General features: G+C 45.6%; 1 protein-coding gene across 2 annotated transcripts in view; it reads left to right on the top strand.

The window, feature by feature from the left end:
• The window catches only part of PUM3 (pumilio RNA binding family member 3), a 335043-nt gene that overhangs the window by 147397 nt on the left and 160949 nt on the right, over positions 1 to 26697 (top strand). For both annotated transcript variants that reach the window (XM_053205311.1, XM_053205310.1), the window contains exon 5: positions 15880 to 15990. In XM_053205311.1, coding sequence (XP_053061286.1) covers positions 15880 to 15990 — 111 coding nt within the window. The remainder of the gene's footprint in view (positions 1 to 15879; positions 15991 to 26697) is intronic.

Below are 26697 nucleotides of genomic sequence, written 5' to 3'. Positions count from 1 at the left end.
AGCCTACATCACTGCCACTTTAGAGACAAAAGAGCTAAGGCCTGCGGATGCTATTAACTTACCTGATTTTATACAACTAGGAAACGAAAAGGCCAGGATTGGAACCCAGTTAGTCTTACTTTAGAGCCCCCCCCACCCAGATATGAACCCCGGAAAGGGACTGCTAAAATTGCCAAGGGAGAATTTTGTCTCTCTGAGCTTAAGGACAGCGTGGAAACATTTGGTCGCTCAGATATCCCCGTGCATGTAGGAGGCAGCATGGTGCAATGGTTATGGTCGAGTTCCAGAACTGGAAAGCCAAGTTCGGACAGCAGCCTGGTCACTCACCACGCACCTGCCGTAGGCCTTTATCCTGTTTGCTTTGACGTCTTTGGCTAGTTGGCTGCTACCGGCTCTGGGCTTTAATATCCTTTATCTGTTAGAGTGGCGACTACTTCTTGGAGTCCTTGCTAGGTTAAGATGATACATTGCATATGGAAGGCTCGGTGACCCATGGTAGCAGCTCAGTACCTTGTAGCAAGTATTATTATTGTCACTGATGGTGTTGGGCATGGTGGTGTGGGTTCTGCCTCTGCTATGCTTTCAAATCTTGATTTCTTTTTTCCCATGCTGCCTCCCCCATGCACTTTTAATGAAAAGCCTTTCTTGGCCAGAGCACTGCTGGCTGAAGACTCCCTTTGGAATCCATCCAGGAAACTGACCCCTGCTGGAACTCACCCCCCTCCCCCTCCTCAGAGTTTCTGTTAATTGCCATCTGGCTATTTTTAGTTTCTTCAAGGGTGTGCAGGGTCCAAGCAGGGAAAGTCCATCCTGCTGAGGGTGTGGGGCTGTGTGAGCGGTAGGGTTTTAATTTGGAAATGTTTTGACACTTCATTTGTCAGGGCACCAGTTGCGGGAACCTTGGGAGAATAAGCGGGAGCCGGGAGCTTATTACTTTGTTTTTTGTTTTTTGTTTTTTTTTTTAAATCAGCTTTTTCACAGAGGAGAGAATCCCCCGCCGCAACAGCTGCTTGGTGCATTCAAATGTGCAGTTGGCTTAGGCCGAAGGGATTCGGGGATTTGAAAGCTTAAAAAAAAACCCCCGTAAATAACAACAACAAACATGCAAAAGCAACCCACTCCCGATTGTCAGCTGATACTCTGATTTGCAGAGCCTGAGCTCCAGGCCCCTCCACCGTGACTTTTCTTCGCTGTGGGCTTATCATCAGCTTGCTCAAAGGCCCTGGAGTCTGCCTCTCATCCTCCTCAGAAGTTCTCCTCCCGCTTTGAAACGCTGCAGAGCCTTGGCTAAGCCCACACACTAATGAGGTCTGACCTTCATCATCGACAGGAAGAAAGCTGCAGCACAGGCCCGCCCAGGAGTCCTGTCTGTATGGGATGAAACAGCTCTTGCCTCCTTATTTTAAAAACAAAACAAAACAAAACAAAACAAAACAAAACAAAACAAAAAAAGGGAGGGGGTGCGCCAGAATAGCTCAGCCAGTTTTCAGTGACCGACTTTGGCTCAGGTCATGATCTTGCGGTTCGTGGGTTCGAGCCCCGCATCAGACTCTGTGCTGACAGCTCAGAGCCTGGAGCCTGCTTCCAATTCTGTGTCTCCCTCTCTCTCTGCCCCTTGCCCACTCACGCTCTGTCTCTCTCTCAAAAATAAATGCACATTAAAAAAATATTAAAAAAAAAAAACACCAACAAAACAAAACCTCTTTAATGAGGTATGGATCAGGTCAAAAAATGATACATATTTGACATGTGCAACTTGTTGATATTGGAGGCATCAGCGTATATCCGGGAAACCATCACCACGGTCTCCGCCATAAACGTATCCATCACATCACTTCCAAAGTTTCGTCCTGCTGTTTACTTAATATTCCGTGATAAGAACACTTAACAGCAGATCCATCCCCTTAGCAAATGTTTAAGTATGTGACGCAGCATCGTTAGTAGCAAACAGCGTGCAATGGACATCCAGGAATTCAGAGTTGAGTTGCTCCTCTCACGCAGCTGAAACTTCATACCCTTTGACTAATGCTTTCCTATTTCTCCTTCTCCCCAGCCCCTAGCGACCAGCATTTGCTCTCGGCTTCAATGAATTTGACTGTTTGAGATGCTTTGATTCAAGGGAAATCGTGTAGCCTTTGTCCTTCTGTGTCTGGCTTATTTGATTGAGCGGAATGCCCTCCAGATTCATCCTTGGTGTTGCTCATGGCGGAATCCCCCTTTTAAGGAAGAGTAATATTCATTGTATGTATATACCACGTTTTCAAAAATCCATTCTTTACATCTTCCGCTTCTCGCCCCTGAGCATAATCTTTGACCTGGTGACAGCAAAACCCTTGCTCAGTGCTGTGTAGGGAGGCAGGAAGAAAGGAGATCACTCCTGATTCCTGCTAGGTGCTTGGCATTACCTTAACTCCGTTAGTACTTGTGTGTTAACTTGTTAGCTGCCAAGTCCAAAAGCCAGCTCTCCCGACTTGAGGGAAGGAAAGAGAGAAAATAATTTCTTTAAAGGATACGGAGTCATCAGACAGTAGGCGTGGAGGCTCCGTGACCAAGAATAAGTTCCAAAGTCACATTGTACAATTGGTCTCAGAGAGACAGCAGTGCAGCCAGACATGGGCACCATGCCTGCCCAGCCTTCACCCTCTGGTGCCCTTGAGTGTTGTCCTTAGAACTCCCCTCTGGTGAGCTGGAACCCAGACGCAGTTGTGACCTCCCCTGAGCGGATTCTCTGGCAGCCCCGAATTCTCACATTCCGAGCTTCGCCTGCAAAACGCATCTTATTGGTGGAACTTTGGGCCTGCCTCTGATTCAGCTTCGAGGGTGCGACAAAGGACCATCAGACGCCTTCAGCTTCCCTGCTGGGAGGCTGGTGCTGCCTCAGAAGTGGGGCGTTGTCCAAACACAGGAAGGGGTTCAGATGCTGCGAGGCATAGGAATGGCAAATGCCCACCGTACCATGCAGCGAACAACCACGATACCTGTTGTCTAATAGTATAGATAAAGGGACCAGATACACACATTTGACTAACTTGCTTTAGGGTGCACAGCTACTGAGTGGTAGAGTTATTGGGAAACTCAGGTCTCTCTCTCTCTCCCCCTCTCCGAAAGACCTGAGTAATGCATTTGTTTTCCTATGGCTTGGACTTTGGAGGCTGTTTTCATTTCCTAGGGCTGCCTTACGAGCTCAGTAGCTTAGAACAACAGAAATTTATTCTCTCCCTGTTCTGGAGGCCAGAAGTTCAAAATCAAGGTGTCCCAGGGCCATGTTCCTTCTAAAGGCCCTGGGGGAGGGGGTGGGCTTCCTGGCCCCTTCGTAGTTCCTTGTGGTTGTTGGCAATCTTTGGCGGTCCTCGACTTGTAGATGCATCATTCCAATCTCTGTCTCCATTGTCTGTAACAATGTCTCTATGTGTCTTTGTGTGTTAATCTGTCTCTTCCTCTAATGATACCTATTATAATCCAGTATGTTGTTATCGGAACTTAATTATCTATAAAAACCTTATTTCCAAATAAAGTCACATTCATAGGTTTTGGGTGGACGTGAATTCTGGGAGACACTGTTCAACCCACTCTGGAGGCCAAGATTCATGCTAGATTGTATACCACAGGAACTCGTCCCAGGGATTGATTCTGTGAGGTAGGGGTGAGCAGAAAGATAGAGAAATGGGCCTTGGCCTTTTTTTTCTTTTTTTTTTTTTTTAAGTTTATTTCTTTTGAGAGAGAGAGAGAGACTGAGCATGCAAGCACGGGAGGGGCAGAGAGAAAGGGAGAGAGAGAATCCCAAGCAGGCTCTCCGCTGTCAGCAAAGAGCCCGTAGCGGGGCTCAAACCCACAAATCAGGAGATCTTGGCCTGAGCCAAAACCAAGAGTCAGGAGCTTAACTGCCTGAGCTACGCAGGTGCCGTGAAAAATGGACTTTGGTCTTAACTGATCTCTTTGGCCCCTTGAGCCTTAAGGGAGCCTCTGCGTAGATTTCCCTTTGTAGAATGTGAAGGGAATGATTCTACGTAGAATGATTCTCTGCGTAGAATGTGAGTGTGAAAGCAGATGGCATGTCTGTGCCAGGGTTCTCCTGAGCCTGAATAGCAGCCGCTGCCGGAAGACCACAGGGAGAAAGATGCCAGAGCCGTCAGAGGAAACTGCTTTCGTTTGGTACGAGAGCAAAGCGCAGCTTTCAGGGAGAGCCAAGGAGACTGAATACGCGGTGGTTTCAGACTCTTTTTTAGGGCATTTGGGCAAGAGGGAGCGGGGGGCTTCCATGCACTAGATGGATTTCTAGCCAAGATACCTGTGCTCAGAGCCCATCTCTGCGTCTTTCAAGATGGTGACAAGCGCCCTTACTCTTTCTGAGGTTCATGGTGAATGGAGATGAGACTGACTCAGACCCGGCAGCACCGCGGGGTGATGGCACCATAGCCGTCGACCGTCAGGCCTCCGTGGTTTAAGCCACCAGAGCTTACGTCCCAGCCAATCCATTAGGGGCTGGCTGAGGGCCCCGCCTTGTCTTAGGCTCACCCCAGGCCCCAGACTGCAGGAGCGGCCTCCACGTGAAACACGCAGGGAGAGGGAGAGAATGGCAGACCCCATCCCCGAGTTCTTCAATCTTCCAACCGGAAGTGACCCACGGTACTTCTGACCACGTCACGGGGGCCGAAGCAAGTCATGGGGTCACTGCTAATTCGAAAGAGCAAGGAGATGCAATCCTACCGCGTGCACATAAGGAGTACCAAAAATAGTCGGTAAATGGCACTGATGACCATCATCCCAGATGCTGCTTTTGCAAAATCGTTAAAGAAGGGACAGATTGCTAAGGTGATACTGTCAATGCATCAGCTGTGCGTGAGAGGGAACTAGGGGAAAAAACGGGAGGGTTTGAAGGATTAATATCTCACTGCTGTGGTTTTATTGGTTAACTTACTATTAACTTCTGCCTGATGGATTGCCTACCCACTGGATACGAGGCATTTTAGAAAGTTCCTAGGGTTGAATTTCTAAACCTCCCTGTTCCCTCTAAGGCAGTACTTCTGAGGCAGTGCCCAGGATTAGGCAGAACCCTCTGTGCAGCCATCATTTCTAAGGTACGTGATTTTGTTTTAGTGTCCGCTTTCCAGTATAAGAACATAAGTAGGCAAACAGGATAAAATCAATAAGCAGTTACATAGGACCACACGATCCATGAAAAAGGCAGTTGTAAGTACTCTACTAGCACCTGAGCTTGTCTAGCACTGAACCGGGAATTGGGCTCTGATGAGCTTAGAACTTGGACTCCTCTTTTCCCTTAATCTGAGCTGTGGACTCAGTGGTCATGTCGAATTTCACGTAACGTCCGTCATTTTCCTCACCTAGCTTCCCTAAATCACAGATCCTGAGGCAGAGGCTTACGAGCTTGTACTTTATTAGGGAGGCCGATCTTAGGAAAGCACGTTTAAGGAGGAGGAGAGTGAGGCCGGGAAGGACGGAGAGGGTAGGAGAGCATATTACTGACCTTGTCACAGCTTTATTAAAACTGATTGCTTGGTGTCACATGATATATTCAAAGAGGCCACATGAGGCCCCTTTATCCCCAAGCCATTCATTGAAGGGGAGAAAAGGGGAAAGACTTGTCCCCTGGGTGCCACACTTGGACTGACCAAGGTTCGCCTCCACAAGGTGTCAACTCCCTTGTGTTTCAAGGGCACACACGTGCCGGTGCTAAGCGAGTGCTGTTGGGCTTGCCTCACGCCTCAAAACTAGCAAGGAAATTGCGGGAACAGGCGTGGAACAAAATACAGGTGGCGTGAGTGGGGAGCGTGCGCTGTTTTGTCCTGCCCGTGACCACCATGAGGGACCGGGGGCGCCCCCGCAGCAGAGCCTCGGGCAGTAGTGGCTGTAGCGGTGCCAGCAGCCATGAAACTCCGCTCCAGCGTTCGCAGATGACCACAAGCAATTTCTAGGGCCACCCTGGCCACACAGCAACGCAACTGTTCCCGTTCTGGCATCACGCAAAACCTGAGCGTGTCGTAAACGCCACCCCAGCCAGAGACCTGGGAGGCAGTCTAGACCTTCCCTTTTCCTGTCCAGTCTCCAAATACTTTAGCTCCGAATACTTTAGCTTCTGCACCTCCTGTTCCCCTCTGTCCCCTTGCTCATTCGTAGCTCTCATTCATATCGTCCTTCTGGAATGTTGCAAGTTTCCGGCTTAGTTTCCCTACTGGCCCCAGAGTGAAAAATACCTTTGGCTTTACGAGGGAGAAAGTCCCCACTCACGTCGGCTAAAACTGTCAGAGGTGGTATAACTCCAAGGTGTTTTAACCCAATTACTCTGAACATCACATCCTAGTTTAACTGTGTCCGAGAAAGAAGAGGTGTCTTTTCTGTGTGTCTCAGAAGGGAAGAGATACTTGCCAATAGCCCCTCACGGACTTGCCCTCCGGTCTCATTAATAACATTTTATCACACACCTGAGCCTAAAGCCATCACTGGCAAAAGGAATGGAACCAGCTAGGATTGACATCGGCCACCAGGGTCCCTCCCTGGGAGTGGGGATGGTTTACTAAACGGAGGAGGATAAGTACTCAGTAATATTGAGAATAATTCTCCTGTTGAAATGTTTTATGGTCCTTCTTTACTTGTGGATCAAGTCCAAGCTCTTGGTCTTGTATACAAGACCGTCTGTGATCAGGTGGCTGACAGTTGCTCCAGCTTTGGCTCGTGTCATGTTAATGTCTCAGCCATGTCCCTACTTCTACCCGTAACACACAGATGATGCTCTGAGGACATCTATTGCCTCCTAAATGTGACAGGCTCTAGGTGCTTCCACTACTCCGTCGATTCAGAGAGCACAACTTTGACTCAACTTTCAATGTCCACTGCTCAGTTTACCTCAGGGAAGTCTTTCCAGACTCCTTGATAAAATAAACTCTTCTTCCTTGGTATTCTCACCCTGCTCTGTATGCAATTCTGTCCTACAGTCGTGAAACACAGTATTGCACACAAATAATTAATGTCATACAATAATGCAACACATAATTGTACTTCTTTCTGACATCTGTCTCTCTCTCTGTCCCAGACAATCGTGCTTCATTCATCTCTGCATTCCCAGCGCCTAGCAGTGCTTGGCACAGTGGGTAACGTGAGGCATTTAGTAGATGTCGATGAATGATTGAGTGTCTAAAGCTTTAGAGCTAGGTGAGCTTTAATCCGAGACCACTGTCTGAGACCACTGGCAGCCTATGAAGGGGGCTGATCATCGGGAGATAAGCAAAGCGTGATCCATATACTCTGTGTTTTCCACAACAACGGAGGAAAATCATGGGGGAACTGGTGAAAGGTACTTCTCTTAAAAGATGGGTGATGGATTTATCTACCTTCTGCCAGAGGACCGGGCAAGGTGAAACAAGGGTTCCTAAGCATTAAACATGCATTGTTCAAATACAGGCAGCTCTTTGGTCGAAACCAAGTTTCACTGCACAGCCGATATAGAATTCTATCTTCTGAGGAGCTCCCGCTGCAGGATTCTTATGCCATAATGGAAGTGCTGATTATCTGAACAGAATTGAAGTCTTAGCTGCAAAGGCCGTAAAAGGATGTCTTCTGCAGGCCTTGGGATGATTTGGAATTTTCTTCTCTGACCACAAAGAAAGCTGTGCAGGTCCGTCATTCTGTTACCGTCTAGAAGCTGTGTAGTCCATCTGTCAGTCAAGAGGTGGGATACTGAAAGAGTCGAGTGAAATCTATGGAGGTAGGCAGTCCATGGCAGGTGGTGATGGAAACAGGCCCAGCACTGCAAGAGCATGGGGCCCACGTCACTTTGGGTGGTTTGGGCGGAGGTGTCACCAGATGTGAGATGACAATGGCGAGAAGAAGCATTGGTGGCCTTGGCAGTGGACAGGTGGGTTGGACACAGGATTTCGGCGTATAGGACGTACAGAAATTACAGTTGGGATATTCAGTTCAGGATCAGGTATTGATATGCTCAAGCCACGAAAGAAAGAAGGAATTAATAATAATAATAACTGGCATAACTCAAGGGGCTGATCGTGGGGTAATCAGGACCCCAGTCTTGGAAGATAATTATAGAATTGCTGGGGTGAAATAAGAAGGCCAAGTGTGACCAATATTACTATAGCCTGAAGAGTGCAAAGAATGACCTAAGTGGGAAGCACCCAGGTGGCTCAGCCCATTAAGCATCTGACTCTTGGTTTTGGCTCAGGTTGTGACCTCGGTTTGTGGCTTTGAGCCCCACATTGGGCTCCAGGCCGACAGTGTGGAGCCGGCTTGAGACTCTCTCTCTCTCTCTGCCCCTCCCCCACTCAAAATCAATAAGTAAACTCAAAAAAAAAATAATAATGATAACGTAAGTGGAAGATGAAGGGAGTGGCTGAGAGCATAGGGTTTGAGTTAGACGCGTTTGCTTTTTTTTATTTCATCTCTGCTGTTTATTAAGTCCGTAGCTGTAACTTTATCAGATTCTCAGCCTCTTTACAACATGGAGAAAATAATCGTACTCTCATTATAGAATTGTCGCCGCAAGTAAATGAGGTAACGCCAACAAAGTTCTTACAGGCATAACAACATAATAAGTATAAAACAAAGGGTACGTATTTACTTTCTTTTTACTCTGTTATTCAAGAGTGATTTCGTTTCACACTTTCATAAAGACCTAGATATTCCTCATTAATTTTAACCTAGTAAAATCCAAATAAGTGTCTCTGAACCTTCTTGGAGCTCTTTTAGCCCCATCCAAACATTTTGCGGGATTTCTTTGCCCTGGAAAACCACCAGAGCATATAATTAAAATCATCTGTATAAACAAAAGGATGACCCTATCTGTTTAATATTTTTCGAATTTACTTTATTTATAAATACATTCTTAGAATTCTTGGCCACTATTACATGGACCAATTGTTGACTTTTCCCCATGAGTCCTGGCAGGAAGTTCACACCATTTTCTTGTGTTCCCTGATAGGAGCCCCAAATTCGCCGTCTTCACTTACTGCCTGTGCAGCCGGGGGCGGCTGAGGATTTATTCTCTCTGTATAGAAGTATTGTACACAAGAGCTAACTGGATCATAGTGTGATATAATATGGCAATGTAAAAAAAATAAAGTCCTTTGAAAGTTGCTTACGATCACTAGATTGGAGAGGTTGTGTTATGCCGGTAGAAGATGCTTTTTAAGGAGGTAGTATTTTCTGGATCATGAACTGGTTCCCTATTTGTGGCAGTAAGACACATTTTTTTTCTTTTTTTAAAGAGAGAGAGAGAGAGCGTGAGTAGAAGAGAGGGACAGAGGGAGGGAGAGAATCTCAAACAGGTTCCGTTCCCAGCATGGAGCCTGATGTGGGGCTCGATCCCATAACCCTGGGATCATGACCTGAGCCAAAATCAAGAGTCACATGCTCAACTGACTGAGCCACCCAGGCTCCCCAGAGACACATTTTCCTTATTCAGTTTGTTCAACAGAGATGTAGTGAATGTCTCCACTATGTGCCAGACCGTATGCCCTTATCAGGGTGGGGAACAGGTGGGGAACAGGTGGAAGTCTCTCCCTTAACCAAGCGTATAGTCCAGGGGAGCAGATGTTAATCAAATAATCACTCATTGAATGGGAAATTATAACCAGGAGGAGTGTTACAAAGGAAGGGTATACAACAGGAGGACTTAGCTTGGGAAGGGAACAGAGATTAGGGATGTCTTCTCTCACGGAGAGCCATTTGGAATCTGAAGGGTGAGTTGTTGTGTCAGCCAAAGGTTCCGCAGGAGAGAGTTTACACACTCGACAGGGTGTTTTGGGAGAGTTAAATCACAGGACTGTGTACCAAGATGTGGGCGGAGTTAAGAGAACCAACACAGGATGCTGAAGCAACCTGGCACTAGCCAGAGAGACTTGTTACCACATGTAGGCTGCAATGGGCGCTTCCTGGAAAGTGGATGGGACGGTCATAGCCGTAAAGATGGAAACCCACCGAGAATTGTGGCTTTGGGTGGAGGAGACAACCAGTCTCCGGAGAGCCAGGAAGGAAGAAGCCAGGAGAATAACTCGCCTGACCTCGCGGTCCCCACCCCCTCTGACTTTCTGTTGTCTTTTCTCTTGACTGCTCCCAAATGGGGTCCAGGGGCAAGGAAGCCATTGATGTGGTTCACGTAGGTGAGACTTGTGACAAAAAGCAGGTGGAGGAAAGTGGAGCACAGACCTGGAGGAACAAATAGAAAAGATCTAGCTTAATGGGCGTTGACTAGGTAAAAACAAAAATGTTACCATAGGCTGATACCATAGAGTATGCAGTGGGGAGCACCCCAAAGGGAGCAGCATTTACTAAGGCCCTATGGCAGAAAGGAACATGGAACCTTCCAAGAGGCCTGGGTCAGGGCAGAAGGCTGCCTCAGATAGTCACAAGGGTGACCCAAGAGACATGTTGGGATCACAGTCAAGGAGGAAGGATGGAGATCACAAAAAGAAACAGTATAGAGTCAGGTCTGTGAGATGGCTTGGAGACCAAGAAGCAGAAGGTTAGGTTGAGTGAAACAATTCAGCATGTAAGTGCTGAATAAGGCAAGGGCATCCTGGGCTTAGCCTCTGGCTGCTAGCTTTGCATGCAAGGACACTCCCAGAGTTGAAATGGCTGGGGAACGTCATAAGCCTTTTCCAGAAATATTTCAAGGTGATGTTGGAATTAGGAGACTGCCCTAATGAGTCATCGCATTTGGTCATTTAGCCAACAAATATTTATTAACGATTTTTGCTCTCATGTTGTGCTGGGTGCTGAGAGATAAATGATGTGCTTCTTATCTTTGGGGAACTCATAGGCTTGGCAGGGAAGGCAAACATGTAAAGAAATATTTGCGGTATCATCGGGGCACCTGGCTGGCTCAGTAGGTAGAGTGTGTGACTCTTGATCTCAGGGCTGTGAGTTCGAGGCCTACAATGGACACAGAGATTACTTAAAAATAAAACCTTAAAAGAAAAAAAAAATACAGTAAAACGTTGGTTTGCGAGCATAGTTCGTTCCGGAAACGTGCTTGTAATCCTAAGTACTTGTGTATCAAAGCGAATTTCCCCGTAAGAAATAATGGGAACTCAGATGATTTGTCCCACAACCCAAAAATATTCATATAAAAATGATTACAGTATTGCAATGTACAAAATAATAATGAAAATACAAGATATCAAGAAAAAAGCAAATTAACCTACATTTACCTTTGAAAACCTTTGTGGCTGGTGTGAGGGAAACGGGAGAGAGGAGGGTTATTGAGTAGGACGAGTTTCACTAACGAATGTCGACTACAGTGCAGTATTAAAAACTCTTGTCAGGGGCGCCTGGGTGGCTCAGTCGGTTGAGCATCCAACTTCAGCTCAGGTCATGATCTCACGGTCCATGAGTTCGAGCCCTACATCGGGCTCTGTGCTGACAGCTCGGAGCCTAGAGCCTGCTTCAGATTCTGTGTCTCCCTCTCTCTCTGCCTCTCCCCTGCTTGTGTTCTGTCTCTTTCTCTCAAAAATAAATAAAAACATTAAAAAATTAAAAAAAAAAAAAAAACTCTTGTCATATACTCTATGTAATGTAACCGGCACTAAGGCAGCAGAGGAAAGGGTCTATAACCTGCAGGCAGCCTGGCCTAGAATGAAGCAAAGCATTCCTAAGCTTACTCTTGTACGGAAAAGCAGAGGAACATCCATGGGTGCTTTGAAGGGACAAAAAATACACTACTGCCAGTGGGGGGCACCTTCCAATGTTCTGAAAAATTACCGATTTCTGCCAAACACCGCAGCCTGAGACTGAACATCCAAGCATGGGGGGTGATTACCCACAATCCCACAGTGAAAGAGAGAAAGAGAGAGAGAACCATTGGCTCAGTTGTGATCGCGTGATGTTCGGCATCACGGACGACTCGTATTGCAAGACATGGCTCGTTTATCAAGTTAAAATTCATTAGAAATGTCTGCTCGTCTTGCGGAACATTTGCAGAACAAGTTACTCGCACTCCAAGGTTTTACTGTATATGCAGTGTCCTGTGGTAAGCTCTTCTAGGCTGGCCAGGCGGCCTAGACTGGGGACATCAGAGAACGTGTCCCAGAGATGTGGTATCTGTGCTTGGTCATTTTCCAGGGGGAAAAATGAGAAGGATTTCACCCAGCAGAAAAGTATTGTTTCAGTGGCACGGCCAGGGTGTTCTGAGTGGCTCTTCCCAAAGTGGCAACCCAGGGAGTCCGGCTGTTTTCACCTCCAGCAGGTGGTTTCCAGCGTGACTCCATAAGGAGCAGAGTGTGTGGGGAAGGAAGGCAAGGTATACCTTCAGCCACCTCCCCACAGAACAGACACTCGTCACGTCCCCTCACACTCCATTGGGCTAAGTGGTCCCATGGCCCTATGGAGATACAGGGGAGCAGAGATTGTCGTCCAGGCTCTGAGAGAGCATGAACGTCTGGCAGGCTCTCGGCTCCCTCCGCCACAGGGGATCACACATGAGGGAGCCTAGAATCAGGGAAAGGCCTGCAGTTGGCAAGCCGGGGGGGGGGGGGGGGTGGGGGGTGGGAAGTGAGGGGAGAAAGAAAGAAGAGAATTACAGAAAAAGAGACCAGGAAAGCCAGTCATTGCTGGATGGCTGAGGCCCAAGGACAGCACATCGAGGAGATGGGGACTTTCCACTTAGCTGCGTGGCACCATTGGGGGTGTCTGATATGCCCAGATTTTCATCTCTTCACAGCGCACCCCTTTTTTCTCATCTTTTACTACACAGAGAGAAGGCCACGATGGTGGGGAGGGTTGAGCATTGCCCAACTCTGCCGCTTACCGGCCATGTTACCTTGAGCTGGAAGTAGTCTGTCCATGCCTCGTTTCCTCATCAATAAAATGGGGACAATCTATGAACTCCCCTTTCCAGGGAGACATCGCAATCAAATAGATAGTGTCAGGAGAACATCCTTGGGAAACTGGATGGCTTTGGAGATACAAGGGGATTTTATTGCCTCTGCCCAACGTGGGGGGATTTTTTTTTCCCTAGGGCAAGAAAGTATAACTTAATATCTGGCAAGGTCCTCACACATGCCCAGTCCTGTGGTGGCCTACCAGTGCTAGAATAAAAACTGGGACCAATGTAATCTTCTGTGAGGGCAAGAAAATATGATTGGAGGTAGCTTCAAGGCTTCCTGAAGTGCCATGTAGGAAAGCGTATAACAGAGTTATCTGTGTTAGTGGCCTTTCTCCTCCCGGATTTGGAAACCCCAGCTGGAAAGGGTAGTATATTTCCATTAGAGCCTAAATATTTGCTTTGACCTTTCGTTTTTTCACCAGAGGATTTATTCTAAGCCCTCCAGAGCTTTGTTTCCAACATTGCAAGGCTTACGTAGACAAGGCAAAATGTTCCTTCCTCTCCCCACCCTCTCCCATCAGCTCCAGACTGAAAATTCCCTTATTAACTTTTTACATATATACACAAGTGGGAAGCAGATGGCATTATCTGGATAATGCTAAGAAAAGATCAGATTCTTTTCCAAGGCCTATACACTGTTTTGAAATAACCAAATGAATAAGGTTACTTGGGCCTGAAAAGAGGTATTGAAATAAGGTACCTGGGAAATTGCCTTCATTTGGGATTTTTCATCAGATAGGGTCTGGGTCTATTAAAGTGTACCAAATGGACTAATCTGGGCAAAGTTTGAACCACATCCATCAGGCTCCCTCCCATCTCTGACCTTTTTCTCTTTTCTTTCCATTACCTTTCTCCTTCCTCTCTTTTGCGGCAAACATTTCTTTGGTTTTTAATCTGCAGGGTCAAGAGAGCTGAAAAACGCTGTTCCAAGATGTGCTTCACAGCTCCCTAATAAAAGAGACAAAGAGCACCACTCACAGGTTTTCAGGGCACCTGTCACCAGAGCAAACAGGTGCAATTCTCATTGTGTCTTAATTTTGCATCCATGTTTTGGACTGGGTGTAGACTCTGAAGTTTTATATTTTTATTGAATAAGGCTCCGGAAAGATTCTTCTGGATCTGGCATATCTATTTGGGGGGGGGGGGGGGTGGTGCTGTGAATTGTACTCCCCACCCTAATGGCTGCATTCGCTAAAGAGTGGTCACAGGTGTTCTTGCAACGGAGCAGGGCCATGTGAAGATGATGTATTTCCTAGGGAGGACGAGAGGAGGGGAATGTTGGTATTTCTAAAAGTGTAGACAGCCTGACAGCAAATTCCAGAGCCTGGGTGACATTTTAAATTGGTAATGCTCCTAATTACCCAAACCCTAGGAAACCATATGGAATACAGCCACAGTTCTAGAATTAATATAAGCGAGCACTGTGAACCCGTTACTAACAGCATGCTCTCTTAGAATAATGGCACAGTATCTGTGTCAGCACAGTGTGATACTGCGGTTAAAACACACACAGACACGCACACACACACCCTCTTGATATTTCCTATTTTGGGGGGAAATTTTCCTGCTATCAAAGTAAAAAAAAAAAAAGAGATCTTTTCTAAATTTCCTACGAAAAGTAATACTTGGTTTCCTTGCCTAACATTGCCTATCGGTGTCGCCGTGTGAAAATGACAGATTTTTGAAGATGGGCGTAAGTAAGCAGGGTACAGTGTTACGGGACATGCGCTTGGAAGGTGGATGTACCCAGAAGCAAGTCTTCACTCCCCTCTCTGCTGCTAGATGAACTTGGGCCTGTTGGTCCGTGTCCGAATTTCAGTGTGGTCATCTCCAAAGTAGTCCTAGTAATGCTGTTTACTCAGACGTTTATTATCAGGATTTAGAGCCAATCAAAACGTCTTGCTCAAAGCCAGTGCTACAAGATGCTGAGTTAAGAGTCACTGATGTGGCAGGAGCAGTCACCTGAAATCCCAGTGATCAGGTTGAAGTTTGGGCCTTGGCTGCAGACATGTTTGGGGAGGAGGCCCAATACATATCACGTACCTCCTGCCTCTCAAATGTTGGGCCCTTGTGCTAGCGAAAGGTGATTGTCTTGATTTAAGTCCAAGGTCTGAACCCAGAGAATAGAAAAAAAAGCTTCTGAGAATTCTATCTGTCCACTGCCTTAATACCCTCCTACCCTCCATTTGTAAACCTCCCCAACTGTGTGTGTGGGGGGGGGGGGGGGAAGAGGGGGGCCTGCAAAAAAAAAAAAGCAAGCACAAACCCGACTTTTGGATTTTTGAAGACTTTATCTTCAGTTATTTCTGAATATATACGTATATGAATATGTAACAAATTTATATATAAAAATTTTACATGTATAAAATAAAACACAGAACGTATAAAAACATAAAATGATCGGTGACACTTTTCGTTTTGTTCCTGCTAACAGATTTGATAGGCGAGCTTATTCATGACGCTTTACTTTTCTTGGCCCTGGACGTCCTAACAGCGATCTGTGTTACGAAGACACCATGGTAGGGGAGCCTGGGTGGCTCAGTCAGTTCAGCGTCTGACTTCAGCTCAGGTCATGGTCTCACAGTCCATGAGTTCGAGCCCCGCGTTGGACTCTGCTGACAGCTCAGAGCCTGGAGCCTGGTTCGGATTCTGTGTCTCCCTCTCTCTCTCTGCCCCTCCCCTGCTCATGCTCTGTCTCTCTCTGTCTCAAAAATAAATTAAAAACAAAAAACAGAGACACCATAGTAATAAGAACAGTGATTTGAAAAACACCAACTACCTGCCAGGTGCTCTGTAGATACTTCACGTTACTTAATCCCTCCAAAAAAACTTAAAAAGTGGATATTATTATCCCATTAAACATCTGAGAAAATGGAGTCTCATGGAGATTCCTAACTTGACTAAGGTGAGACCATTTGTAAACAGCAAAGCTGGGGCGTTAAGCCTGAAGACAATTGCTCAAAGCCATGGTGGAGCCAACATACCTGTGCATTTTCTCACCCCTCTGTTGTCTTCGCTCTTTCTTCCAGATTGTCCTAGATGTTGGCTGTGGATCAGGAATACTATCATTTTTTGCCGTGCAGGCTGGAGCTAGGAGAGTGTATGCTGTTGAAGCCAGTTCTGTCGCACAGTATGCGGAGGTAAGTGGTTGTATTTTTACAGCGTCTCCTAACTAGGTCTTCAGTAAACGTCAGGGGACTAAGTGATGGAATCTTCCAGGTGGGTCATTTAGAAGCATTTTTTTTTTTACCAGTCTGATTATTTTGTTCCTGTTGGCAATTTACTGCTGAGAGAAGCCAGACGTCACTGGAGTAACTGACATGAAAACAAGTTTTTAAAAAATTTCATGACATTGAAAATAGAGCAAAACTTTCTTCTTCCCCATCCACTGGGTGGCAGGTGGGCCAGAGGGGGAGATGAATGTCTTTTTATCTTTAATGACCTACCAAGGTGAGGAGTCAGACTTTCTGGAGCGAGATTTATCTTGTTCTTAAGTGCTGTACTGACCAACTATACCAGTCACCTTATTTTTTTAAAGTTTTTTTTTAACATTCTAGATCCCTAATTTTTTTTAAATGATTTTGGGAGAGAGAGAGACAGAGCGTGAGAGGGAGAGGGGCAGAGAGAGAGGAGACGAGGAATCCCAAGCTGGCTCCAAGCTGTCAGCACAGAGCCCAACGCGGGGCTCAAACTCACAAACTGTGAGATCATGACCTGAGCCGAAGTCAGACGCTTAACCAACTGAGCCACCCAGGCGCCCCTGCACCACTCACTTTAAATTTTAGTTTCGCTTTAAAGGGCTGTTGCTACATGGTTGTATTTGGAGCATAGACAGATGTCTGTGTTTCAAGGAGCTTTTCCAGATTTCAGGCATAGGTTGGAGGATAGATTCTTTGTTTTGAATATGGTATTATCATTGTTAAATATGTACAAATATTAGAGAATAAGTCAAAGGCAAAAGTCAGGTCATAATGGCTTTCAGTAATAGTTGGTTGGATATAATAATAACCTGACTGAGCTGCAGAGATTGGATGGGTGCGTGCGCATGCGTGAATGGGGTAATGTGCTTGTCATTCACACCTGGGGGAGGCCTGAATTTTAATGAGGGTTAGGAGGACGGAGAAGGAAGTTTGGCTGTTCCTTCTAATGAATATCGTGAAATGTTTCCCCAACCCGGGACAACTGGTAACTCGGAGCCGTGGCTGGTTTTGGATCAAGTGAACAAAGAAGAATCAGAGACAGGCCAGTATGGCGTGTGTGGAAGGAAAGATTGCCAAAGCCTGCTGGCTGGAATGTTGTTTTCCTCTGTTTTCCTTTCCAACAAGTCTTGATAAAATATTTTTGGTCATTTCCTTCTTCGCCAGTTCTTAAAAGTTGTTTTTGTTGAATATTGGATACGCACAAAAGAATATTTGTAAGATGTGTAAGTATAAAGGATAATGATGCAATGGACATGTGCCCTCTACTTTTAAGAAATAGGCCATTAGGGTTTCCATTCAAGGTCCATATGTCTCCTCCTGATTGCTTTTCCTTTCTTCTCTAGGCACAGGTAACCACAGTCTTGAATTTTTGTTTCTCATTCCCTTGTTATGTATAGTTTTACCTTATATATTTCTTTTTTTTTAATTTTTTTTAATGTTTTATTTTATTTTTGAGAGAGAGAGAGAGAGCACAAGCTGGGGAGGGGCAGAGAGAGAAGGAGACAACAGAATCTGAAACAGGCTCCAGGCTCTGAGCTGTCAGCACAGAGCCTGACGTGGGGCTCGAACTCACTAGCTGTGAGATTATGACCCGAAGTTGGGTGTTCAACCGACTGAACTACCCAGGCACCCCTACCCCTATTTCTATCCCTAAAAACAAACCCTGTTTCATAAATAGAATCATAATGTATGCATTCTTGTATCATTTGTTTTTTTCGTCCAACATCATGTTCCTGATGACCATTCTGTGGATGTACACAACTATTGTTTCTTTATCGTCAGTGCTGACCATTCTGTGGATGTACACAACTATTGTTTCTTTATCGTCAGTGCTGGATACTGTTCTATTGTATGAAATGCCTCAAGTTGCTAGTTTACTGTTCGGTTGGCAGACTTTGGATGGCCTCCATTATACAAGTGTTGTTAGGAATATTCTTGCACAACACCCGCCCGCCGCTGCGTCTTTGATAGAGCTTCTCGGTATATACCCAGCAGTAGAATTGTTGGGTCACAGGACATGCATGCCTTCAACTCTGCTCTGCAATGACCAGGTGTTTCCCACAGTGGTTCTTCCACCTTTCTCTCCCTCCAGCAGTAAACGACAGTGCCATTGTTCCACAGCTTCGTCAGCAGTTGATATTGTCAGGCTTTGGAATTTTTGCCCATCTGGTTTTTACGACATGCTATTTGCATTTGTATTTGCATTTTCCACTTATTAATGACTTTGAGCACCTGGGCAGAGTGTTTTGGCCGTTTGTGCTTTCTCTTCTGTGGAATACCTGTTCCTGGGCTCTTTTGGACAATTTTTACTTTGAATCATCTTTTTAATTCTAATTCATCTGTAGGAATGCTTTCTGCACTCTCGGTATTAATCCTATTCCATTATATGTGTGAAAAATAGCTCTGTCCAGTTGATCTCACCTTTTTCTTTATGATGCTCGTAGATTTAAATATGGAGAAGAGGAGAATAGAAGCTTATGAAGAGAGAACCCTATAGTTAAAGATGCCTCCGCTTAGATTTTCATACATCTTACAGGGTATTCCTAAGGATAAGGAAGTGAGCCTAGAACTTTATCTCAGGTGTTGCTCAATCATTTAATCATATATTCATTCAAGTGCATCCCACAGTTGTGTTTTTTGGGAATATAGGAGTAGCAGTACCGATTAAGGTCAGTCTTCAGAGAGGTTCTATTCTTGTATTATTTTTTTTTAATATTTATTTTTGGGAGAGCGCAAGTGGGGGAGGGGCAGACAGAGGGGGACAGAGGATACTAAGTGGGCTCTGTGCTGACAGACTGACAGCAGCGAGCCTGATGTGGGGCTCGAACTCACGAATTGCGAGATCATGACCTAAGCCAAAGTCGGGCGCTCAGCTGACTAAGCCACCCAGGTGCCCCCAGAGAGGGTCTCTTCTGATAACAGAATGATCCTATGGTCTCTCATTTCAGACACCACTCCCCCCAGCCCCCCAAAAAAGTGGCATAAATAATTCAGAGATTTTCTTTTTCTCATACAGTTTGTTTTCACGTATGTTTACGTATATCTTATTTTTTTAAGTTTATTTTTTTCATTTTTGAGAAAGCGAGCATGAGCAGGGGAGGGGGAGAGAGAGGGGGAGAGAGAGAGAGAGAGAGAGAATCCCAAGCAGATGCCGCAGTGTCAGCATGGAGCCTGAAGCGGGGCTCAAACTCACGAACCGTGAGACCATGACCTGAGCTGAGATCAGGAGTCTGACGCTTAACAGTGCCCCTCACGGATATTTTAACTTGATTTGAGGAATAGTCATGATTTTTAAAACCTTGAGAACCTAATACCCTTGGCTGTAGTATTTTAAGAGAAGAGAGGAAGGAATTATCTAGAGATACTCTTGCATTCCCTATCCATAGTCCCTCTCCAACCCCAGCATAAACCCTCAGTAATCACCAGCACACCATAAGAGGGGCCGTTCTAGAATTGTCTTTGCGATTGGTTTCTCCAAGAGAATCTTCATCCTGATTACACATATAAGCAGAACTGTTGCCTTCTCATAGAGTGGTGCTCCCCTCACAGACACTGTTACCCAGAGTGTGGCTGTTGTGTAATTATGAGGGTATCTAGCAAGGAGCTAATACACAGGAGAAGAAAAGAGAAAGAATTAAAACTTTTGGCACTATTTAAAACTTGGAATAATTTCAAACTTGCAGGTACGTTGTAAAAATAAAAATAGTTCAAAGGCTGCCCAAATTCTCTTTACACTTTACCCCCCTTGCTTTATCGTTAAGTCTGGTTTCCGTCTCATCCCTCCCCCAAATGTATATACACGTGTATGTAAACATTTACATATATGTCGATAGCGATAAAGGAGGAGGACACACACGCGCGCGCGCGCACACACACACACACACTTTTTACTATGGGTCAGCGATATATATTATGACCCTTTATCCTTAAACATTTCAGTGTGTGTTTCCTAAGAATGAGGCTATTCTCTGAAATAACCAAAGAAGAACTTAATTTAAGGGTGAAAAAGAAGCTGTACGATGACTTGGCCATTGAGTCTTTCGATGTCACTGATCCAAAGGTTTTGGAGAAGCCGCAGCATGAGCGGAGAGATGGTCATCGTGGGTGTTGGGGCTAGGAGAGTCTATGCCGAGCTGCCTTTTTGCTTGCCTATTATTTCCAAAGAGACTTGATTTTTAAAGCTTGAATTCCAAAAACCGTAGTTTTATTTTATCTTTGTTTTTGGCTTCTGTAGAGGATTTTTGTGTTTCTGTAATCTTTCTTTTCTGTATATAGTTGGGGCAGGTTGGGGGCGGGGGTAGCTTTTCAGATGCCAGAGAGGCTGCGCAGAGTCCTTGAAATCCTTGCTGCCAGGTCTCTTTGGCCCCGGAGACGTACCCTGCATGTGGCCCCAAGGACAGGCTAGTCACAATGCATTCAGGGCCAAAGGTGATTACAACCTTCTCAAAGGGTGGATTTAATGCCAGTCTGGTCCCTCCTGATGAAGGCTGTGGTCCCCACCGTGCCTCTGGCTGCTGCCGTGGGTGTCGTGAGATGCCCCCGTGGGCCAGGCCTTTTCACCCTTGTGGAGGGCGACCTGTACCAGCTCTTGATTTCTGCTTCTTACACTGACAATCATCTGTACAATTTGTGGGTGGCAAATCGCAAGTGTGAACAGCACACAAAAGATTTTCACTGTAAGCACAGGCTTTTATAGCGGCTCAGCACACAGTGCATGGGGCTCCTTTCGACCTTTTCATTATTTGGTAATTGAACCAGCAGACATTTAATTCTTTCCTCTGGAGTCTTCATTAAATTGCTCGGAAAAGATAAAATTGCAACAAGAAAGAAAAATGAACAAATTTAACTACCATCGCCTGGGCCTGGATTCTTCTTCTCACGCTAGGCTTCTGGGCTTTAAGTAAACAGAGTATTTTCAAATTGCGCTGGATTCAATTTCAGTTGCTTTCAGTGGCTCACACGGATTGTGTCCGGGCTGACCCTCAGACGGCAGGATGGTGTGAATGACTCCTTGTCTGGAGGGCATGTGCACAGAGTCAGTTTTTGCGGGATAGTCATGAACTTACCCAAGTGCAGCCATGTGCTCTCATCCTGGGCCCCTTCTGACATTTCTGGGTCAGTAATAAGAGATCGTCCTTGTCCAAGAAACAGGGCAGGACTAAAGGTCTCCCTTGGGTCCCAGCCTGTCCACCTCAAAATGGCAGCTGTGTCTTTCTCTCTTTTTGCTTTCTTATGTACAAAACATAGAGCTGAAGCTCCAGGATCATATAGACCAAATGGCAAAGAAAAAGGCATTAATCAAACGTACACACATACACAGTCAAGAAAGGGGGTATTCCTTAATTTCAGTTGCACGCAAACACAGGTCATTTCTCTCCATCTAATTCCTTGGGGGGCCAGGGAATACAGGACTATGAGGGTAAGCAATGGTAAATAGATTGATGTGTTATAACCAATTTAATCTTGAAATAGAGCTCTCTGGCACTGAGACTTAACAATATTCATAATCATTGTTGGGCCACTTAATAATTAGACTTTACTGGTACACAGTTCCTCTGTCTGCCTCATTAGGATGACTTTGAAGGAGTCAGACCAGGTACTTCTAGATGATAGAGAGGCAGAAGTAAAGGCGGGTGGAATTGGAGCCATTGAGATACTGCCTTTCTAGACCTGCCCGATTCGTAATCTACGGCTGTTCTGTGCCTCATGGGAGCCACGAGACACATGTGACTGTTTGTATTTAAATATAGGTTAATTTTTGAGAATGAAATACCTTAGTCACACTAGCTGCATTTCAAGTGCTCGACAGTCACAAGTGGCTGATGGCTATTGTATTGGACAGGGCAGGCAGGGAACATGTCCATCATCGCAGAAAGTTCTAGTGGGAAGCACCGATGGAGAGGACACAAGCGACCAGACTTCACTTGGCTGGCATCGGATGGCCAGGCTGGTGTCTGTGTTCACGGCCAGACATTGGGAGCCTTGGCTGGATTGGACTGGCTTGACGTTAGGTGAGGCGCCCTCCCTAGTCCCTCATGCTGTGGGCATTGTTTATTTTTCTCTGATTTATGTGTGAGATCCGTCACAGAACAGGTTCCCTAGGAAACAGACTGTGGTGCAGAGATCTGCATGGAGGAAGTTTATCACGGAGGGCTCTCAGGAACCTGATGTGTGGAGAAATGAAGGAGGGAGGGTAGTACTATGCAAGGAGTCGTTAAGCTGCATTACGATCGGAATAAAGTGAACGTCCACTTGCGCGGGAGTTCCTGAGCTGGGGCTGCCCCTGGGAGTTGAATCACCTTGAGGCAAGGGCTTTCCGTCCCACACCTTTTTGGTGTGCGCTCCCTTGGGAAGAGCTGTGGCTTTGGGTCAGAGGGCTGTGTGGGTGGAGGGAGTTTGGTAAGACAAGACCCAGCTGAGAGCCATCGTTGCCAGTGTTCCAGCAGCTGGGGGAATGAGTCCCATGGTCCCGAAGCAGAGATCTGTAACATATGCCAGAGCAGGTACTACAAGATCAAGATTCCAGATCCTAACTTGGGACTATAGATAGGAAGCTGGGGGAGGATGGAGATGAAGATGTAATAGCAAAGCCAGGAGGTGATGGAACAAGCGCGATGATACTAAAAGCTTAGACGAGGCCACAGGGCACTTTGTCACGTGTGCTTTAGGTGCGAGCAAAGACTGTCTAGAAATGGACTACACCACCTGACGCGACGCGCCTTCTACTGTCGGAAGCCCTGTGAAGACACAGCATACATCTAGGACACGATCTCTCCCCTCAAGTGGCTTACAATCCAGGTGGATTTCAAACAAGTGAAATTCTTGACACAAGACAGCGAGAACGTGTGAACGGCAGGGATGAGAAGCTCCTGGGCCAGGAACGGCTCCCGTCGGCTGGGCGGGTCAGGGAGGCTGGTGGAGGAGAGATGGGATTTGAACTGAATCCTAAAGGGCGAAAGACATGAAATACCGTCTTTTCAAGCTTCGCCTCTTACTGCCGACAAGGAGATTTCTGAAGGCCCTTTGGTTCTTACGCGATTCCTTATCTTACGTGTGTTGATAATCTCTTCACAAAATACTTTGAAGGCCAATTCTTGAACACTTGAAAGAGCATATACTTTGAAGTTTTCTGAATTTATCCTGGTTTCAACTCTTTGAGCTAGCTTTTTTCTCCAGTATTTTTAGTGTCTCCTACAGCTTACTTCTACTTCCTTCTCATTCTCCACAGACAAAATGCCTGAGTCATGAAGTTCCATCCAGCCCATCAACACTTTTTATTTTTGCACTGACAATGAAATTAAAAGGTGGCAGCAAGGAATCTGTTAAGGAAACGATAATAAGCATTTTTGCGTAGCTGAACTTTTAGAATTTAGGATGCATTTCTACATCTACAAACATGTAGTTCTTCCAGAAGAATCCGTGAAGGGCTTGGGGCAGGTAATATCATCCCCTTTTCATAGATAATGCAGTGCCTTGGACATGGTAGGTCTTCACCTGATCTTAGCCAAAAGGCCGAGAAGTGATGGCCGTGGTAGGTCTTGAAGATGGGACACAGCCTGTGAACATCCAGGGGCTCATGGTTCCCTTGGAGATGAAGAGGTTAATGTGTTGGCTAGAAGCTGGACCACCTACCCTTCAGATAGTTCTTCCAAGATACAGGAGAAAACCCGTCTTTTTCTTGTAAGGAACTGATTGTGAAGCACTGACACGTGGGAGGGAAACCTTCCTCCATTGGCCGTATCAGCTAGGAACACACTTGGGACAAGAGCAGCATAAAGAAATCCATGGGGAACACCACCTCATTTGCCACAAAACCCTACCCAGGAAATAAGAACCCTTCTTACAGCTGGATTGGTGATCAAGGCAAGGCCACGTGGGAGAAAGTATCTTTGCCTCTTCGTCTCACTCAGCACTCAGTTCCTTATAACGTAGGCCCTAAACACCTTTGCCGGCATTAGAATTGATGATTCTGGAATCACCCAGGGTGGGGTTGTATCCTTGATCCACAGCCTAATGGCCATGTGACCTCGGCAGGTATTAGCTTCTTCTTGCTGCTGTAACGAATTAACACAAGCTTAATGGCTTAAAACAACACATATGCATTGCCTTGCCGTTCTGAGCATCAGAAATACAAAGTAGATCTTGAGGGGCTAAAATCAAGGTGTCACAGAACCGTGTTCTTTCTGGAGGCTCGAGCAGAGAATCCATCCTTTGCCTTTTCCAGCCTTTGGAGGCCGCCCACATTCCTTGCCTACAGGCTGCATCATTCTGACTTTGTTGTTGTTGTTGTTTGTTTGTTTGGGGAGTTTTTATTTTGTTTTAAACGTTTATTTCTTTTGAGAGAGGGAGAGTACACATGCATGCATGTGAGCAGGGGATGGACAGGGACAGACCGAGAGACAGAATCCCAAGCAGGCTCCATGCTGTCAGCACACAGCCCGAGGCAGGGCTCGATCTAACGAATTGTGAGATGGTGACCTGAGCGGAAATCAAGAGTCGGATGCTTATCTGGCTGAGCCCCCCAGGCTCTCTCTGAACTTTGCTTTTCAGTATCATCTTCTTCTCTCCCTCTTACCTCCCTCATGAAAAGATCTTTGTGTTTATATGGGGCCCACTAATATAATCCAGTATGCTCTCCCCATCTTAAGATCCTTAATTTCATCACATCTGCGAGGTCCCTTGGCCATGTAAGGTAACACGTTCAGAAGTTTTCGGGGAGCAGGATGTATACTTTTGTGTGTGGGGGGGTGTTATTCTGTCTACTATAATAAGTTAGTTTACCTTTCTCTACCTCATTGTCTTCAACTATAAAATTTTAAATAATAGTCCCTTGTGAAGATACTTACGAAAATCACATGAGAAAATCGATATAGAAATTAGCGCAGTGCATGACATTCTCTTGCTATTGTTATCCTTGTCACTATTCCTTGTGGCTATTAACGTTGCTGTTATGGGGCCTCATTTCACCCCTGTCTCTGTACAAGTCAACCCAACAGAGATCATGGAAGGGTGATCCCCAGGCAACAATGGGAGGCATGGGGCAGAGCACGTTTTCTAAGAGTGTGTGTTTAAATTGCATTTTGCAGTTTCCTTTAGCACCCCTTTTTAAAGCCCAGACAGTTGCAAGAGGCAGAGCCTCTGTACTTATGCCCTACCCTTCTCAGCAATTCTGCAGACTGGCCAGAGCCGTGTGTTAAGCCGCTCTGTAACATCCGGGTCTCGGGAGAAATTCAGAGCTGTTTCTAAATCCTTTCCCGGGTAGAAACTGTGCTTGCTGACCCAAATCTCCTAACTTGTCAGATGGCCTCGGGTTTGGTGACTGTTGAGAAGAAACAAACCACTTGGGCATCAGGGAATAAACAACACAGTGGCTCTTAGATGAAGGTAGATCAGCATGTCCTGCAGGACTTCTGTAACACAGATTGCTGGGCCCCACCCCCACAGGTTCCCATTCGGTAGGTACAGGGCTGTGGACCAAGAACTCACATTTCTTACAAGTTCTGCTGTTGCTGATGCTTGGTCAGGGGACCACACTTTGAGAATCACTGGGATTGTATGACATCAGAGACGAAACAGCCCCCAGAAAGGGTTTCCCACAATGTCTGAGTTGGGCAAGTAAGGGAGCTGGATGGGAACAGTGGGAGGAGCCTTCCTGCCCCAAGCTCCCTACAGTGACAGGGACACCCCCTTCTTTTCGCGATGGATAGATTTTATCACATCCAATTTAGTAAATAGCCAGAAAGGCTGGAAGCCAGAATGTATTGAGCACATCACTGAGACATGGTTAAAAGCAGCAGAATTGACTTGTCTTTTTTTTTTTTTTGACTTTTGGAAAGTTTGCTTTTATTTTTAACCTCAATTTCTTCTCTTTCCCAGTTGTATTGAGAAATGATTAACAGATGTCACTAAGTTTCAGGTACACAGCACAATAGTTTGACTTAGGTATTTTGTGAAATGATTACCACAATAGGTTTAGTTAACATCTGTCATCTCATACAGATAAAATACAAGGAAGAGAAGAAATTTTTCCTTGCCATGGAAACTCTTAGGATCTGCTTTCTTAACAACTTTCTCAGACATCATACAACGGTGTTAGCTACAGTCAGTACGTTATATATTGTATCTGCAATACTTACTTCAAAAGTAAAAGATTGTACCCTTGAACCATTTACCTCCGTTCCCCACCCCCACCTCTGGTAACCACAAATCTGATCTCTTTTTCTATGAGTTTGGTGGAATTTGGGGGTTTTGTTGTATCATGTTTGTTTTTTTAAGACTACATATAAGTAAGATCATACATACAGTATTTGTTTTTCTCTAACTTGTTTCACTTAGCATAATCTCTTCGAGGAACATTAATCTTGTTGTAAATGGTAGGAATGCCCTCATTCTTCAGGGTTGAATAGTAATCCATTGTGTACGTATACCACAACTCCTTTATCCGGTCATCCATTGATGGACACTTAGATTGTTTCCATGCCTTGGCTGTTAGAAGTAATGCTGCTATGAACATGGGAATACAGATACCTTTTCAAGTTAGCGTTTTCATTCCCTTTATACCCCCTCTCTTTGTTGTTGTTGTTTGAGGTATAATTGATAGTTTAAAGTTGCACACAACAACTAACATGTACATCTTGAAAAGTATAT

This window comes from Acinonyx jubatus, chromosome D4 (assembly GCF_027475565.1).
Source record: "Acinonyx jubatus isolate Ajub_Pintada_27869175 chromosome D4, VMU_Ajub_asm_v1.0, whole genome shotgun sequence".
Classification (NCBI taxonomy): Eukaryota; Metazoa; Chordata; class Mammalia; order Carnivora; family Felidae; genus Acinonyx; species Acinonyx jubatus.
The sequence above is the reverse complement of the archived record's forward strand: the minus strand, read 5'-3'. Positions and strand labels throughout refer to the sequence as shown.